The 14,237-nt window shown below is 38.7% G+C and overlaps 1 protein-coding gene across 2 annotated transcripts in view; it reads right to left on the reverse strand.

Moving 5' to 3' along the window:
• Positions 1-14,237, reverse strand: part of mcm9 (minichromosome maintenance 9 homologous recombination repair factor) — a 72,288-nt gene that overhangs the window by 24,047 nt on the left and 34,004 nt on the right. For both annotated transcript variants that reach the window (XR_010924565.1, XM_067573389.1), the window contains exons 7-11: positions 4,727-4,927; positions 4,497-4,622; positions 4,124-4,243; positions 3,760-3,934; positions 3,030-3,232 (exon numbers count right to left, since the gene is read on the reverse strand). Coding sequence is in view for 1 of the 2 variants with exons in the window: in XM_067573389.1 (XP_067429490.1) it covers positions 3,030-3,232; positions 3,760-3,934; positions 4,124-4,243; positions 4,497-4,622; positions 4,727-4,927 (825 nt within the window). In the remaining variant the exon portion in view is untranslated. The remainder of the gene's footprint in view (positions 1-3,029; positions 3,233-3,759; positions 3,935-4,123; positions 4,244-4,496; positions 4,623-4,726; positions 4,928-14,237) is intronic.

The following is a 14,237-nucleotide window of genomic DNA, read 5'->3' on the forward strand; positions in this document are numbered from 1 at the left end:
CTGCCAAAGACAAGCACCAAGCCTGGGGAGACATGAGAGCAGCTGCTCGCTAACAGCTACATATGTTTACAGCAGAGAGCAGGAGGGATGATGGACATCTCACTCTGCTACACTGTTCTGCAACTCTCCTGCAGCTGCGGACGGTCATGGAGCAGGCACTTTCAGTTTATAATTTCAGCATCTGTCGTCTGACTAAGTATTGATAACAAGCTTAGTTAGCAAGTTTTTTATTTGATGAAATGTGCACTGACCAGCAAAAATGAACTAAATGGGTTTTATTTCTATTTTTTTTAAAAAGCAAAACAACAGTGGGGTCAGTGGGCAAGTCATGTAATCAGTGTATGCTTGAGCACCATGTATTGCTGGTATCACCTTTACACATGGCAACACATTTTCCTCAGGGTTCATTCAGGGTTCATATCCTCAGGATAACAACCCCAAACACAACTCAAAGCTTTGCAAGAACTACTTATAGAGCAAAGAAGAACAAGGAGTCCTGACTGTCATGGACTTTCCTCCAGTCACCTGACCTTAACCCCACTGAACATTTATGGGGATACTTATACACTGAGAAAGACAAACATTCTGTGACATCACAAGAAGCTCTTTGGAACATTGTCAAATCATACTAGTATAACATGGGTCATCAGGTTTTGTACAAACTTGTGGAGTCCATGCCAGCTTGAGTGCATTAAAGTGTTATTAAAGCAAAAAGGGGGGCATACCAAATACTGAGATTTTCTAAAATTCATGCTCATTTTTCAAAGATTCAACTTTTCACTCAAATTTTTATGCTGATATATATACAGAAAAGTTACAAATTAATGGAAAAACCAACATAAAGTAGGGCTGTGCGATTAATCAAATTTTATTTTCGATTACGATTTTGGCTTCCAACTATGATGAAAACAAGATAATTGAGATGAAACAATTATTGTTTATTATTGTCATTTCGTAATGATGCTCTCATTTTGTTTTGTGTTACAAATCTAGCACACCCCTTTTCTTTACAGCGGTGCGTTTTGACCCCACCCTAAACGCCTCCAACAGGCGGTGCTTGAGCAGCTGCTGATGGAGGCCCAGCTAACCTGCCTTCACCAGGCTAACTGACAGCTGAAATTTACTGAACCAAAATAGTTTGCATGTTGGCTCCACGGGAAGAAATCAACAGTGTTTGTACTTATTGATTAATTGGTTTTATTTCCTTGCCCACTGTAGTGTGGGCTAACCCACCGGGGCTAACCGGTGCTTCCTCCGCAGGCTCCACTTCACTCAGCTGCCTGACAGACCCGCTGCTTCCTCCCACTTTAACCTGAATAACAAACCAGGGCTCCAGTTAGATCCAAACAGAGAGCCGGGGCTGGGAGGCTAACAGCTATGCTTCCCTCATGCTGTGGCTAACGCTCCACTAGCCTCCCAGCTAGCCCCGGCTCGCCGTTTGGATCCAACCAGAGCACCGAGCCCCGGTATAGATATATGACATTGTGACAAAAATGACTGGTACTGTACATGCCAAAAACAGAGGAAAATAGATTTGAAGCATACAACAGACATACAACAGGCAGCTGTATTGATTAAAATAGAGGTGTAACTGTTGCCTCAGACCCGTGATAGACAACTGAAACACAATTGAAACAACTGCTGTGCCGACTCGGCGTTAGACCACAGGGACTGTTTTGCCCGTGTCTGCACCAAATTTATCTAAATGAATAATTCACTAATGAAGTGCTTTAGTGTAGATAACTTTTCCACTTTTATTCATCATTGCAGCTCAGGATAATATGAGGTGACATTCTGCACATGAATATCTTTTAGGACTCAGTGACATAATGATGAATAATAAAATGTATGCCATCTGCTGCCCTTTTATTAGAAAAATATTTACATACTGTTTATTAGCCCAGAGTAATTTATAGGTGTAACATCAGCCAAATAGATGTTAATAGGCATACATTTTTCATCAACTTTTCAAGCTTCCTTTCACACAGACTATCTCTACTTTTTCTTTCTAGCTTTAGCATCAGAAAGAGCCTTTCCTTCAACTGTTCTGGCATTTACTTGCTATTGGACCACTAATAATTCATCCTTATGTGCTGAGCTAAACTTGGGAGAGACTCAGCAGCCACACATTTCTCCGTTTTCCGTTTAGGAACGGCTGAGATTGACACTACAATGAGAATAGGTGGTCCACCTTAAAGGCCAGTCCACCTTAAGTGAGTCTGGTCAAGTAACCCATTGTTACTAACTTCAAGACTAACCCCCTTCACTGTTCCAGCAATTGAGGAAACAACAGACAAGACTTTTCTTGGTCTTAAGAAGCTGCAGCATTAATTAACTGACACATTGTAGCCTATACTATACATTTACTGCCAGATAGAAAACTTACTGCTAACCTTTTCCTATGCTCCATTCACATTCACCGTCACTTTTCTGCCACTCACTCAACCACTAAGCACACGCAATGCACTACCCTATTCCTTTAAGCAGCTACACTAGAGTTTCCAAGAGTTTCCCAGGCAACAACACAGAGGTTGACTCATGTTTTGGAACAGCGCTGCACAGAGGATCCCAAAGACTACTGATTTCCAAATGAATGGATATTTGGCATTATTTGGCATTAAAAAAAAGATCTTTTTTGGCCTGGCGGCCCACCAGGCCTGTACAATTATAGGGGAAACACTGCTTATCTTATTGAGTCCATTTTTCAGCGTTCTGCTAAAACAACTGAAATTTTCAATAAATCTATGTTCATAGGTATTGAAGATCTATTTTCAATGTGTATTTTTTTCAGAACTGTATTTATAAATACTACTGATATACTTAACATTACAGATATACTGATTTTTACCTGGGATGACGTATCAACATACAGCTGGCATTGCAGAAACATAATGATAATGATGTTATTGTTTTAAGTATCACAATAACCTTCATTAAAATATTAATATAATTCAAATTCATTTTTAAATTGTTTTGCTTTAAGCATTTTATTTCCAATGTTCTACTAAATTCAAAAGCAAATTCTCTACCTCTGTCCTCCAGAATAAAAGAGGAGATGATGCGATCCCACTCTGCATTTCTGGCGTCCAGCAGAACCAGAACCAGGTCAAAACGACTCAGCAAAGGGCTGGCCAGAGCTACATTCACAGACAGTGGCTCGTTGGGATCATACTGGCCTTTGGGGTTGGTTGCTGCCAGGATGGTGGTTCGAGTGTTCAGTTTACACACCATACTGTAGAGAAGAGAGACAATGTAAAGGAGGATACAAGGGTGAATAGAAAAGTGTTGCTGTCCATCTTTAACCTTGCTTACCAATAAGAATATTGTGTGTGGTCTATATAAGGGTAAATAAGGGTTTAGCAGTACTATGTTTTTGAGTATTACCAGCTATTTTGAATAATGTTGTGGGGAACTAGAGGAAGAATCAAATCACTAAATGCTGAACTTTGGTCACTGCTATGTCTCTTGCCTCAACTGGATGGTTGCACTTCACTGGGCCTTTAAACAAATGCTTTAGGGATGGTGACTTTTTTCGCAGATCCAGTAGTTTGATTCCATCCTAGACATCCTGTGTGATTACTCACACAGGATGTCTAGATCCAATACTGTCAAAATCTAATTTTTCTTACAATGGAAAAAAGAACTATTACCTTGTATACCTCATTACCACCCAGCCCCATTTAAAACTTGATGCATGGTGGTGTTCTTCGCCTAGAGTTGCATTCTATGAGCGTGTGGATATATGCACAACTGTCCTACCCAGCTTTGGCCACGCTAATAGACTGCTGCTCCATAGCTTCATGGATGCTGATGCGGTCATGTTCCTTGATGCTGTTGAATTCATCAATGCAGCACAAACCACCATCTGACAGGACCAGGGCTCCTGCCTCCAGATGCCAGTCACCTCCATCCTTCACCGCTGCTACTGTCAGTCCTTCAACAAATGACATTATGTATCAACAAATCCAGAAATACATAAACTGATTGGATTTTTATGTAAGCATATACAAATCTTTATCTTAGAACATCAAGCTGTTGATAACAAATTCCTGATAAATAGCTAATATAAGGCATTTAAGACAAACCCCTTTAACCTGAGAGCTGACAGTTGAACAGGGTATACCTGCACTTGTTGATCCAATTCCAGCTGTGAGTACAGAGCGAGGCATGATCTTAGCTGCATACTTCAAGAACTGAGACTTCCCTGTGCCAGGGTCACCAACGAGCAACATGTGACATTCACCTAAAGAAGACAAGATTAACTTCACAGTGAGACAGCATTCCCCAGAGGACTATGTATATTCCAGTGATAAAAATCAACATATGGAAATCATTTGTGGCAGTTTACATATACCTCATAATAATTTATAATAAGTGTGCTGAGATGTATTTAAAACCATAAAGTCACAGTAATTATCACAAAATGCCAATAAAACTGAGATATAGGTGTCCTTTTCAGTTGCCTAATCTAAACACAAAAGAAACAAGAGACATACCCCTGATCTTGGTCCCAGAAGAATCTGTTCTCTGTACCCCACCAGCCAACACCATAGCCACTGCCAGTTTAATCACATACATGCCAAACACTTGTGGGCATAGACTCAACAAGATCTGGTTCCTACCTACAGATAGAGAATAACAATTTTTAAATAAATTTAAATAGAAATTAAAATAAAACAGGGCATACAGTAGAATTTTTAGTGTTACGAGGCAAATTCTTACATACCAGCTATGGGATTATGTTTGTAGCTATCCCAAAAGTCTTCAAATTCTTTCTGAACATCCTCCATGAGCAGAGCAGCAGCACCATGCTGATTGTTGACTTCTATGTTGTTAGCTTTAAGGACCAGCTCCACATCACAGCGACTGCCATCATAAAAGGGTTTCCAGCGTTGGCACATCACCCCGTAAACAGTCACATCATCTCCTGGGAGCACCACATACAGTCCTTAATTACTGAAAGCTATATGCATGAGCATGACACTGTATACTGCCACCATCAGGTAGAAGTGAATATTGTGGTTTCCAGAATGTTCTGTTTCTGATCACAGTGAGAATGGGTAGTTGGCAATGTGCTGTGTGCTGTGGATTTAAATTCACACAACCTCTTATTTTTTATTTCTTTTTATTATTTTTTTTTTAAATTATTATTTGTATTGGTATTACTCATGTGCATGGAGGTTCAATCTGACGACAAAACTAGGAGAATTTAATGTGGACTTTAGATCTCTGTCATCTAAAACTGTTAATAAACAATCTAATCTCAGATCATCATATTGGTTTATTTTGTCTTACTGGAACCTGGCTATGTCATGAAGAATATGTTAGCCTAAAAGAATCCACTCCCACCAGTCACATTAATACTCACATTCCCCGAGACACTGGCCGAGGAGGTGGAGTTGTAGCCATTTTCAACTCAAGCCTGTGTTAATCAACCCAAACCTAAACTTGATTATAACTCATTAGAGAACCTTGTTCTTAGTCTTTCACACCCAACATGGAAAACTTTACAGCCAATTTTATTTGTTATAGTGTACTGTCCTCTTGGCCCATACTCTTTTATTTGAATTCTGAGTTTCTATCAAACTTAGTTCTTAGTACAGATAAGGTAATTATAGTAGGTAACTTTAATAGTCATGTGGATGTCGATAATGATAGCCTTAGCACTGCGTTTATCTCATTATTAGACTCAACTGGCTTTCTGTAAAAATCCTATTTTATCAGACCATTATTTAATTACTTTTGAATTCCTATTACTGGACTATGTGCCATTAGACAAAAATGTCTTCACTAGATGTCTATCTGATAGTGCTGTAGCAAAGTTATAGAAAGCGATTCCATCAGCATTGAATTCAATGCCATGTCTCAATACAACAGAGGACTCTTATGCTAACTTTAGTCCCTCCCAAATTGATCATCTTGTTGATAGTGCCACAGGCTCACTGCAAATGACACCTGACTCCATTGCCCATTTAAAAAAGAAGATAATAGAACAAAAGAGGTTAAATCCATAGTATAATTCCAAAACTTGCAAATTAAAGCAAACATCGCCAAAACTTGATATGGCGTTTCACCAAAATGGAACAAATCTCACTTAGTCTGACAAGATAGTCTTAAAACATATAAGAAGGCCCTCTGTAATGCCAGAGCTGCCTATTACCTATCATTAATAGAGGAGAATAAAAACAGCTCTAGGTTCCATTCCAGCACTTTGGCCAGGCTGACAAAGAGTCATAACTCTATTGATCTATCTATTGAAGTATTCCTATAGCTCTCAATAGTAATGACTTCATGAGCTTCTTTACTATTAGAGATAAAATTCATCACCTCCAGGTACTGATTTATCCCCAAACACAGGAACCTTAGAAACAGCTGTAAAACCTGATATTTAGTTTGTTTTTCTCCAATTGACCTTCTTGAACTAACATCAACGATTTCTTCATCTAATCTATTGACTCGTCTCTTAGACCCCATCCCAACTAGGCTGCTTAAGGAAGTCTTACCCTTAGTTAGCACTAGATATGATAAATCTGTCTTTAGTAACAGGCTATTTACCACAGTCCTTTAAAGTAGCTGTCATTAAATCTCTTCTTAAAAAGCCTACTCTTGATTCAGGTGTTTTAGCCAACTATAGACCTATATCTAATCTTCCCTTTCTCTCTAAGATCCTTGAGAAAGCAGTCACCAATCAGTTATGTGACTGTAACAACAATAGTAATAAATAGTTTACTTGACATTTATACATATATATATATATATATATATATATATATATATATATGACACCACTGACTATCACATCCTATTACAGAGACTTAAACATTTCATTGGCATTAAAGGAATTACATTAAGCTGGTTTAAGTCCTATTTGTCAGATCAATTTCAGTTTGTACACGCTGATCATGAATCATCCATGTACGCAAAAGTTAGACACAAGGTTCTGTGCTTGAACCAATACTATTCACCTTATATATGCTTCCTTTAGGTAATATTAGGAAACACCCCATAAAATTTTCATTGTTATGTAGATGATACCCAATTATATTTATCAATGGAGCCAGATAAAACCAATCAGTTAACTAAACTCCAAGCATGCCTTAAGGACATGAAGACCTGGATGACCTGCAATTTTCTGCTACTAAACTCAGACAAAATTGAAGTTAATGTGCTCGGCCCTAAACATCTTAGAAACACATAATCTACTGATATAGCTACTCTAGATGGCATTGCCCTGTCCTCCAGCACCACTGTAAGGAATCTGGGAGTTATTTTTGATCAGTATATGTCTTCATAAACTGCCTTTTTTCACCAACATATCATTGCAAAAATCAGGCACATCCTGTCCCAAAAAGATGCAGAAAAACTAGTCCACGCATTTGTTACTTCTAGGCTGGATTATTGCAATTCCTTATTATCAGGCTGCCCCAACAAGTCTCGAAAAACTCTCCAGCTGGTCCAGATTACAGATGCATGTGTAATGACAAAAACTAGCAAAAGAGATCATATTTCTCCCATTTCAGCTTCTCTGCACTGGCTCCCTGTAAAATCCAGAATAAAATTTAAAACCCTTCTCCTCACCTACAAAGCCATTAATAGTTAGGCACCATCATATCTTAAAGACCTCATAGTACCCTATTACCCCAATAGAACACTGCATTCCCAGAATGCAGGCTTACTTGTGGTTCCTACAGTCTCCAAAAGTAGAACGGGAGGCAGGCTCCTCTCCAGTGGAGCCATCTTCCAGTTTCGGTCCAGGAGGCAGACACCCTCTTGATGTTTCAGAGTAGGCTTAAATCCTTTTTGATAAACCTTATAGTTAGGGCCAGTCCTGACTTGCCTTGGAACAGTACCTAGTTATGCTGCTATATGTCTAGAGCTATATGTCTGCCAGGGGACATCCCATGATGCACTGAGCTCCTTTCTCCTCCTCCCTCTCTCCATCTGTACGCATTCATGTACAATTAATGCATGTTACTAACTTGACATCTTGCCAATAGTTTTGTGCTTTCTTGCTGCTGCTCTTAATTTTAGTTGTATTTCTATTATTATTGAGGGGACGGCTGTGGCTAAGGAGGTAGAGCGGGTTGTCCACTAATTGGTAGATCGGTGGTTCGATTCCCGGCTCCTCCAGTTCGCATGTCGATGTGTCCTTGAGCAAGATACTTAAACCTTAACTTAATTGTGAGAATGTGTGTGAATGATTAGATTTCCTCTGATGGGCAGGTTGGGACCTTGCATGGTGGCCCCTGTACCCATTCAGCGTATAAATGTGTGTGAATGGGTGATTATGATTCGTAGTGTAAAAGCGCTTTGAGTGATCGGAAGAAGAAAGGCGCTTTACAAGTACAGTCCATTTACCATTTGTTATTGTTATTATTGTTGTTGCTGCGCTTATATGTCTCTCTCTATCCTCTCCCCCTCCCTATTTCTCTCGGCCCAACCAGTCAAGGCAGATGGCTGCCCACCTAAAGCCTAGTTCTGCTTGAGGTTTCTTCCCGTTAAAGGGGAATTTTTCCTTGCCGCTGTCACCAAGTTCTTGCTCATGAGAGAATGTTGGGTCCTTGTAAATTAAAGAATACAGTCTAGACCTGCTTAATGTGAAAAGTGCCCTGAGATAACTTCTGTTGTGATTTGGCGCTATATAAATAAAATTGACATGACTTGACATGGAACTGGGCTCAGCTTGAGTTGCCACATTAATGGCTGTTTCAAGGAGCTGGTATGGGGGTATTATTGTAGCAATATTATTCACACGTGTGTGGAGAGTTCTGAAACTGCGTCTCACAGGTTATTTGTCAAGGTGAGGTGTCTGCCTCCATCCCACTACAATGGAGGTAAACAGAATTTTCACAGGCCTCACTGTAGATAGATAGATAGAATACTGTCCCAATGACAGTGTATGAAAGTGAGCGTAATCTGCAGATTGAACTGACCATTTAAATGGGCCAAGAGGAGAGAAGCCCTGTGGTCAATGTTTTTTGAGGAACAAAAACGTTATCCTCCGTGGAACACTGTGAGGTCCCAAACTCAATATTGTGCCTTAAATTTTAATAAACATCACCATAAATATGCTGACAATCCTTTCATTAGCTGAATTAAGCTATTAAGATTTAGCCTACAAAACATTGATATTCCTGTCCATGTGTTATGATATCTGTGCAATGAAACAACATAAAGTAAGTTATGGTACAGTGAAATGTGTTAATAATGTTATCTGTTACCATATTAAATACTGTCATTCAATGATTACAGGGTGTGTTCAGTATATGGTTATGCTTTCATGTGCGCAGTATGCCACTAATTATCACTGCAAATATTATGAGGCAACGTATTTAAGTATCAAAACTTGAAACTCCCTGTAATAACTTGACAGGACAAAATTAAGTTTTATTCTCTAGAGGAAACTGAGTTTGAACTTTTACTTGTAAATATGTCCTGACAGCTCTGATGGAGCTCAGGGCTCATTCTGAGGACTCATACTTGATTCCAAGTGATTTAATTGCATAAACTTGGAATCTATTTAATATCTTGCCGATCTGATGTGCAGAAAAACACAGAACATCAATTACCGTTATATTCTCACTAACGCCTGTCGCCAGGCTGAGACATTTAAATAATGAATGAAGTTAATGATACTGTGACACATGCGTAATGTGCACAGTGCTGCCTCGATTGGAGATACACATATCAATCCTGCTGCTTTATGTTTGTTATATAATAAAGCACCAAATTCAACATACTGTACATTCAGTTGTGGGCAACAAACAGAGCATCAGTGCTGATGTCTACAAATATATAATATTTAATAAATATATAAACCTATATAGCTATGTATATTTTATCATCAAGGCGTGGCTTTATGGATTAACTTGTTTGGGCAGCACAAGAGCATGAGACAGAGCCTGAAAGCCGGTGTTGGTTGTTTGAGGATGATAGGTAAAACTTACACTAGTGCATAATGGTGTAATGGAACGTAGTTGATCCGTGATCTGTACGGATCACCCCCCACAATTCGGCTGCAGATTGTCTCATTGGAGACAAAATACACAAACTGCTGTAGCTACAAGTCATGGATTTTGAGAAGCAACAGCCAAATTAGCATCTAACAGGTCCGACATGACATTTTTGGATATGTTTATATGCTGTTTAATGTGCTGTAGCTGAGCAGCTAATTGGCTATCTAGCTGCTAACTGATGATAGTGGTGCACTTTTCCCGGGTCAATGTTTGTTTGGTGGCTTATTCAACAAGCTAGGGAGCAGGACAGGACGTGTGTTCCTGTTGTCACCAAGTTTTGATGATGTGGACACAAGCTATTGTTTCATTCACCACCATGTTTTAAGGAGGAATGTATATGCCTCATATTGCACTTTAATTTAAAAATTGAGTATTGGATATTTTACATATATTAAGATTTTGTTTAACCATTGGACATCTTGAATGTTGTTTTCATTTAAGACCATGGGCAAAAGCTCCTTGTGTTTTACAGAATAAATGGAAAGCAAAGTTATATTTGCCTCCCTTTTTTGTTTTTGCTGATCTGAAAAATGATATGACCAGTGACTCAAACCGTGACAGAATCCAGACTGTGAGTTTCATGATCCGTTGCACCCCTACCAGTGTATGCCTACTGCAGAGAGATAGATTAGTTACTTTTGCTTTAATTAACCATTAGGAGCCATGATGAGTTTGTCTGCAGCCATCCGATCAATGCATTTAACAGATTCCTTGATCTGCTACACTGAGAACAACCAGTATCTGACCCAGCTGGTAAGAATGTTGTTCTGACACAGAAGATCCAAGAAAAGCTAGTTAGATCGATGGTCATCACTGCTCTAAAATGTCAGTTGACAAGAAAACTGCATAATATTTGTCTACAAATTAACTTAGAATATTAAAATCAATATTATTGACAACTATTAATAAGCTTTAAAAATTCCAATACCTGATTATTACATCATATGATTTTAAGCTCAGCCAAGTCAAGTGTTGTTGTGCTGTCACTACTCACGCCGAGTCTAAAACCTGAAAGGAACCGAGAGAGAGAACTGCGAAACAGCATCTAGTCTGTTATAGTGTTTCATCACAACATAAAAGGACATGATGGTAAATGCACACCAAGTTCAAAGACGTACTGCCTAAGGGAGATTTACAGTTATGTTAAAAGAAAAAAAAGAAAAAGCAGATCACTGCGTTCCAAGTCATAGTGTGTAGCTATTTCTGCGATTTAATATTTATACATTTTCAAACACACGTCCCTCCCCAGAAAACTATTACACTGGTGCATCATAAGATGAAGCAAGGCTATTTTATTACACTTTTCAACACCATGACAATTCAAATAGTTATACAGAAGACATTGTGACAGATGAAGCTTTGATGCTTTGGGGCTTTTTTTCTAAAGATTAAAAGATTTGAAGCTTGGGTGCTTTAAATTCTGCATCACAGCGACATCTAGTGGTTAGTTGTTAGTTAGTTAGTAGTGCAACAACCAGCGCAAGCAGCGCTCAAACTGTTTAGTATTTTCCTGACCTTGAAACTGGCTTTGGCCATCTGTGTGGTCTTTTAGTGACCAGCGCAGAGTGCATGGTGCACAGATTGGGGGGGGGGCACAAATAGGTGGGAGCTTCAATAAAATGAAGCAGCACAATATCCAGCTTTTGCATTTTGGCTGACATTTGGTCCGAGACGTTGCACTGAAAACAGACTTCTAAGAACCACGTCTGTTTCTGGCACGACATCAATCTGCTGCTTCTTTGATGATTTTATCAACAACAGCAGACTAAATACTTGCTACAGGCATGCTACAATTTCAATTAAACACTCTCAAACCAAAATCTGCACAGAAAATAATTTCTTTTTCAAACTAGTGAATATTTCAATTTGATATCACAATTAGACTTGGGCCTGGCATATCGGCTCTATAACGCCCCCTAATTACTTTTAGAATTTTAGAGGTGCTAGGGCTATTCGAAAACTCAAAAATCTTTGCATATGCATCAGAAGTGGCAAAACTTGATATCTGATATGGGTCTTGGACTTGTGTGTGGCAAAGTGGCTCAAGGGCACCCCCTTGAAAACTTCAAAGTCAAAGCCCCCACCTTTAAATTTGACATAGATGAACAAAATTTCCCAGTCAGATGTAACTCCAGACTTTAAAAAAAGCCTCTTGGAGCCATACCCTAAGTCCAACAGAAAGTCAGCCATTTGAATTTACTGTGTAATTTTTTCGCATAGTGAAGCCATTCACAGCTAATTAACATCTAACTCTAATCTCTCAGTTAATTTTACCTATAATTGATTATGCTGACATTGTCTATCTGAACACCTCTGATACTTATCTTAGACCCCTGAATGTATTGTATAACTCTCTGTGTAGATTTATTTTGAGGTTTCACTGGGTTCAGTTCATCTTTATATGTGTTTACTTTAATTGTCCTTCCTATTTGAAACAGTTTTTGGTTCCATATAGATCTTCTTATTCACTCAGACATATGCAATATCCCTTCTTTTCTGTCCCCAGAATTTTTAAAGAAGTTGGACGCAGGTCTTTTCAGTACAAAGCTCCAGCCAACTGGAATAATCTTCCTCTTTCTCTTAGATCTATTAACTATTTTCGCTGCTTCAGGACTTTTTTATTTTGTCATCTTAAAACAACCTGTTCATGCTTTTAATTTGTGTGAATTTGCAACTAGAAGATGAATTGTTTCAAGTGCTCTCGGTAATGATGAAACTGATCTGTTTTTACAGGTCATTTCTCATGTCTTGTATCTAGCTTCTTGTATAACTGCTGAGGGTGGGGGTGTGGTTGGGAGATGGTGAGAGAGCTGTCTGTATCTGTGTATTTGTAGTCTATGTTTGTTATGTAACGTTGTTGTTGTAAGTATGTTATATTCTGTATTTTGTGTTCTTCAAGGACCCCCTTGAAAATGAGATGCTACATCTCAAGGGGCTATCCTATTAATAAATTCAAATTCAAATTCAAACAAACTCCCCCTAGAGAACTAACACAAGCGACTTCAAATTTGGTATGTAACATCTAAAGACCTCTGCAAATGCTAAATTGTGAAGCTTTTGAGCTCAGTCAGTTCTGCCCAAAACATGAAACAGTTGTAACTCCACTTTTCAATTCAAAGTCCTATCTGCCCCAAAATATCTCATGCTTTAAGAGCCCAGGCCTGAACATATTTACATGTCAATATTGAGTCATAGTCATAGCGACACCTACTGACGACAGGAAGTCAGCCTTTTGTGACAGACATCAATCGATTTACATGAAATTTACATGGTGTGGTCTACCGATGATATACAGCAACGTGACGAATAACTAGTGGGTAGGGGTGTCGTGATACAGCGGTATTGACGATTACCGTGATATTCAAAACATTAAATATTGCTATCATGTACGTACATATATGATAATAAATATGATAAATAATTTAAGACCTCTTGAAACCCCTTAACATTCCCAAGGCCTGTCACACTGTTAAGTACACAAGTATGCTATATATACAACTCTTGTCTTTAAGGGGGTACTTACGCGACACATTGATGCAAACCATTTCAAGATACAATCACAACAGCAGGTACAATCAACTCTTGTCAGACCATCAACAAACAAACATTTACAAGATTCATGCTACTCACCTATGAAGCCTCATATTACTCCCTCATATTACTCCACTGACTGATACAACTCCGACAAAAACGGTCCTGTTACATTGGCAAAGGTCCAGTTGATCCAAACCAGTAAAATACTTACTCCAAAACACATTTTTACATGAATAAATATCAACTAACAACTGTTGCATCATTTCAAATTAGCCAGCCAGATGTCTTAATCTTCCAATGTATTCTCCATCATAACTCACGTTAGCATGTAAACATTAGCCACATCTTGGTATCAAAATGGCAGCTGCAACCTGACCTTTCGATTGACACCTCACCTGACCCAACGGGAGCTTCCATGTCCTGTCCACAGCCTACAATAGCCAACAAGAATCCGTGTTGAAGGAGGTGCCTGTCCCTCTTCTTTCGTGTAAAGATCAAGCCAATTGGAACAGATTCTTCTGATGACTGACGCTTCAAATAGCCATCAAAATTCCAAAAATGACCATATGCTGCTTTATTGCTTTTTATAAAGCCACAACATGGAAATTATGTAAATATAAATAGTTTGTTGTGATTTACTTTATATATGAGCTGCTTTTCCACCATAGCACTTATTTTGACTCTTTT

Source organism: Thunnus thynnus, chromosome 18, assembly GCF_963924715.1.
Source record: "Thunnus thynnus chromosome 18, fThuThy2.1, whole genome shotgun sequence".
Classification (NCBI taxonomy): Eukaryota; Metazoa; Chordata; class Actinopteri; order Scombriformes; family Scombridae; genus Thunnus; species Thunnus thynnus.